The sequence below is a fragment of the Oryx dammah genome, unplaced genomic scaffold (genome assembly GCF_014754425.2).
Source record: "Oryx dammah isolate SB20612 unplaced genomic scaffold, SCBI_Odam_1.1 HiC_scaffold_8, whole genome shotgun sequence".
NCBI lineage: Eukaryota > Metazoa > Chordata > Mammalia > Artiodactyla > Bovidae > Oryx > Oryx dammah.
In genome coordinates this window covers 41452817-41456813 of record NW_024070192.1, presented here as the reverse complement: position 1 = coordinate 41456813, position 3997 = coordinate 41452817, and the positions used below count along the sequence as shown (strand labels likewise).

The 3997-nt window shown below is 35.6% G+C and overlaps 1 protein-coding gene across 1 annotated transcript in view; it reads right to left on the bottom strand.

Annotated features, from left to right (window-relative positions):
* NUFIP2 (nuclear FMR1 interacting protein 2) overlaps window positions 1-601 on the bottom strand; it is a 30669-nt gene extending 30068 nt beyond the window's left edge. The window contains exon 1 of the mRNA XM_040244459.1: window positions 570-601. Within this exon, the coding sequence (XP_040100393.1) occupies window positions 570-601 (32 nt within the window). The remainder of the gene's footprint in view (window positions 1-569) is intronic.
* Between the last annotated feature and the right edge of the window lie 3396 nt (window positions 602-3997).

Genomic DNA, 3997 nt, shown 5'->3' with positions numbered 1-3997 from the left:
GATTCCACTGGCTCTGGGAGCCATCTGTTGGTTTTGCAGCTCCTAGAATCTATTGGCTTTTTTTTTTTTCTAAATCCTTTTCCGGGTAACCAGAAGGGAAGCTCAATTCCCTTAACCCTGAGACCACTAAAGGGGCAAATCAAAAAGAAGAAATAAATACATTTTTAAGAATACAAGAGCTTCACAATCCAGTAGATCATTTTGTATTCTAGATTCATTTTGCTTTGTATTCATATGCTAATCTCTTCCTTTCCACGAAGGGATTATAGGATTCCACAATGGGGTATCTGTGTAATTTTCTAAAAGGGCACAAAGGGTTTAAATCATTGTTTCTTTGTATTTGGAGGCAAGGGAGAGCGGGAGGAATGAAAATCTAGAAATCTACACAGAGGCAGTTGTTTGGTTGTTTTTTTTTTTTAACTCTGCAGGTGAGGTCAACGGTGAATTCAAGAAAGGTTTTAGAATGCGAAGTTTCAAGACAAAGAGGGAAAGAGTACTTTAGAAGTGAAGTTTAAAAAAATGTTTTGCATTTATGGAAAATATTGGAATGTAAAGAAATACTCTATTGCGTTGTGTAACATTGGTTTAACTTATCCGGCATTATCACATTACAGCCTGATTTTTAAAAGTAAATGTTGAGTCAAGAGAGTGGTTACTCAGGAAGGAGGAAAGGGTTGTGATGGGGGCAGGAGGGTGCACTCTGATAGTCTTTATTTCTTGACCTAGATAGTGATTACACATATATTTGCTGTGTAATTATTTCTTACTGAATATGTATGCATCAGTGTGAGTCCCTCAGTCATGTTGGACTGTTTACGGTCCATACCCCATGGACTCTAGCCCACCAGGCTCCTCTGTCCATGGAATTCTCCAGACAAGAATACGGGAATGGGTAGCTAAATTCCCTTCTCCAGGGTATCTTCCTGACCCAAGGTCTCCTGCATTACAGGCAAATTCTTTACGGTCTGAGCCACCAGGGAAGCCCATGAATGTTACAGTATACATTTTTTCTCAGTCTGTTATATTGGGGGCATTTTTAAAAATTTACCATAAAATACACAAGATTTACCATTTTACTCATTTTTCAGTATGCAGCCCAGTGTCGGTAAGAACTTTTCATCATCAGAAACTTAAACCCTATACACATCAAACAATAACTCTCCATTCCTTCCCCACCCCATGCCCTGATAACAATTACTTTCTTTTCTTTTTCTATGATACTTCATATAAGTGGAATCATACAATATTTGTCCTTTTGTAAAGTTTGGCTTATTTCACTTAACATAATGTCTTCAAGGTTCATTTATGTGGTGGTGTGTATCAGAATTTCCTTCCTTTTTAACACTGAATAATATTCCATTGTATGCATATGCCACATTTTGTTTTTCCATTCATTCAGCAATGAACATGTGGATTGCTTCCTCGGTGTATATCTTAACAATGTTTTAGATGTGGCTTGAATTCCTACAGCAGGATCATGTTAAAGGACCAAAAAAGGGTAAAAGGAAAAAGTTGTACTTTGCAATTAATGGATATCAGCACAAAAGAATAATTAAAAGGTAAAACTTTTTTTCCAAGAGCAAATGTCACTGAATTCAGACAACCATGTCCAGATCTTGACTCGTTCTTTATAGTGAGGATTTGTGTTGCCTTGTTAAATTTTAAAGAAAGACCCCTTTGGGTAAAAGGTGTGTATATTTACCCAATTTTGAGAGCTAAAATCTTAATAACATGTCGTGACAAATAAGTCCTTGCTGTTGAATAGTATTGTACCACTTTCCCATCTATTAAAGAAATAAAAGTGTTTATGGAATTTAGGATTATGTTGATAGGGCTTTATATTCTATTGCTGATTTGGACATTCTGTTGAAAATCAAGAATCCTTGAGTCATAATTTCTCTTAATACATTTTCTGCATTATAGTTACAGGCAAACCAAGAGCACTCTTTCTGAGCTTCTGGCTTTTCACATCTTTGGCCTGCCTTGGTGTCTTCACACACATTTATATGAAGTTTAGGAAACTAAGCCTTGCTCTCATATGCTCTACTTACTATGAATGTTGCTGTAGTAGTATGCAATAGTATGGAGAAAGACTTGTGATATAATGTAAGAAAAAAACGCAGAGTACTAAATTCTATGTACAGTAAGATCATAACCTTAAAAACCATGAATCTTTGTTTACTTTGGCCACACTGCACAGCTCATAGGAATTAAGTATGGAACAACAACAGAATGTGTAACTTTTCTTCCTGCTGATTTTTCTAAAATAGTTTTATGTAAAACATATTTTAAGATTTGCCATGTATTTGAAAACAATAATGCCATAATACCAAACTTCCTTGAAAAGAGAATAATTGGGTCTACTTCAGTTCAGTTGCTCAGTCGTGTCCAACTCTTCGACCCCATGAACCGCAGCACACCAGGCCTCCCTGTCTATCACCAACTCCCAGAGTCCACTCAACCTCATGTCCACTGAGTCAGTGATGCCATCCAACCATCTCATCCTCTGTCGTCCCCTTCTCCTCCTGCCCTCAATGTTTCCCAGCATCAGGGTCTTTTCAAATGAGTCAGCTCTTCGCATCAGGTGGCCAAAGTATTGGAGTTTCCGCTTCAACATCAGTCCTTCCAATGAACACCCAGGACTGTTCTCCTTACTTCAAGCATATTTTTATATTTTAAATAAAATCTGCATCAAGGAAGAAAACACATTAAGGAAATGTAGTATAAGTCTGAAGAAATTATGGGTGCTATTTTTTTTCTTGTATTTTCCAAATGTGCTATTATATAGTCACTACTTTTCATAATAACATTATTTTTAAAAATTAAAATAAGGGACTTTCCTTATTTGATTCCTGGTTAGGGAACTGAGATCCCACACGCTACATGCTGAGGCCAAAAAAGTAATTAAAATAATAAAAAATTGCATCTACACAATCTTCAAAATTCATTTTACACCATATTTTACCTACAGTCAATGTAGGAAGTTGTAATGGAGAAACAGGCGGTTCCTATATAAGGTAGGCTAATGTTTTAAATAACACCATATTCGTAACACTTATGGAGCATTTATGATGTGTCAGAAAGTGAACTATTTTATCTTTGTTTTCATGTGCAATTCCTTGAGGTAGATATTAAGCCCATTTCTACAGATGAGGCATACGAGCCCTGAAGAAGTTAAGAGACTTGCTTATAATTTAAAAGCCACCAAGTTTATGTTAGAGCCTGAAGCAGATTCCAGGTCGGATGGATAGAAAGAATTTTTAACACTATCAAGTGTGGTATACATTTCTAAAATTGTAGTAACCTCTGAAAAACATTCAAGCTATATCATAACCCCCATGAAGGTAGTATCTGGTTATCGACAGAGGCAGGGCCTCTAAGGCCCTGGAGGGGCCCTAGAAATGATCTCTTGAAAGAGCTAGGTATTTTACTTTGTAAAAATTTTTTAAAGTGATATCATTTTGTATTTTTTCCTTAATAAGGGCCTTCCCCAAAACCTGGATTCACCCCTGTTAATAGTGATTTTTAACAATCATTTGGGAATCTGAATCAGTGGTGTTGTAACTTCAATAGGTACTTTAAAAGGTTATAGTCATGTTTTATAACAACATGGAAAAATGCTATAACTCAAGGGCAAAAAGCAAGATAATAAATTATATGTATACATTATGATTGCATATAAAATGTGAATTCAAGGACTGACGGAACTTGAAAGCAATAAAACCTTTTTATTCATTTGTTCATTCGCAAATATGTATTAGGTACTTTTTATGTACTGGGTCTTATGCTTTTTGTTACTTCGGTTTTTTTAAAAATTCATTTCTCTTATTGATAGAGGTTTGGAACTTGGGTAAATATGTTTGCAACACTGTTTTAATTGTCAGATGAAAGTCATTTTTCACATACCTTTGTTCTTACTCTTTGTCTACTATGAGCACTTAAAAGATACAGAGATATTTGAATCTCTGAACCTCTGAATTCTCAACATTTGGAGAAT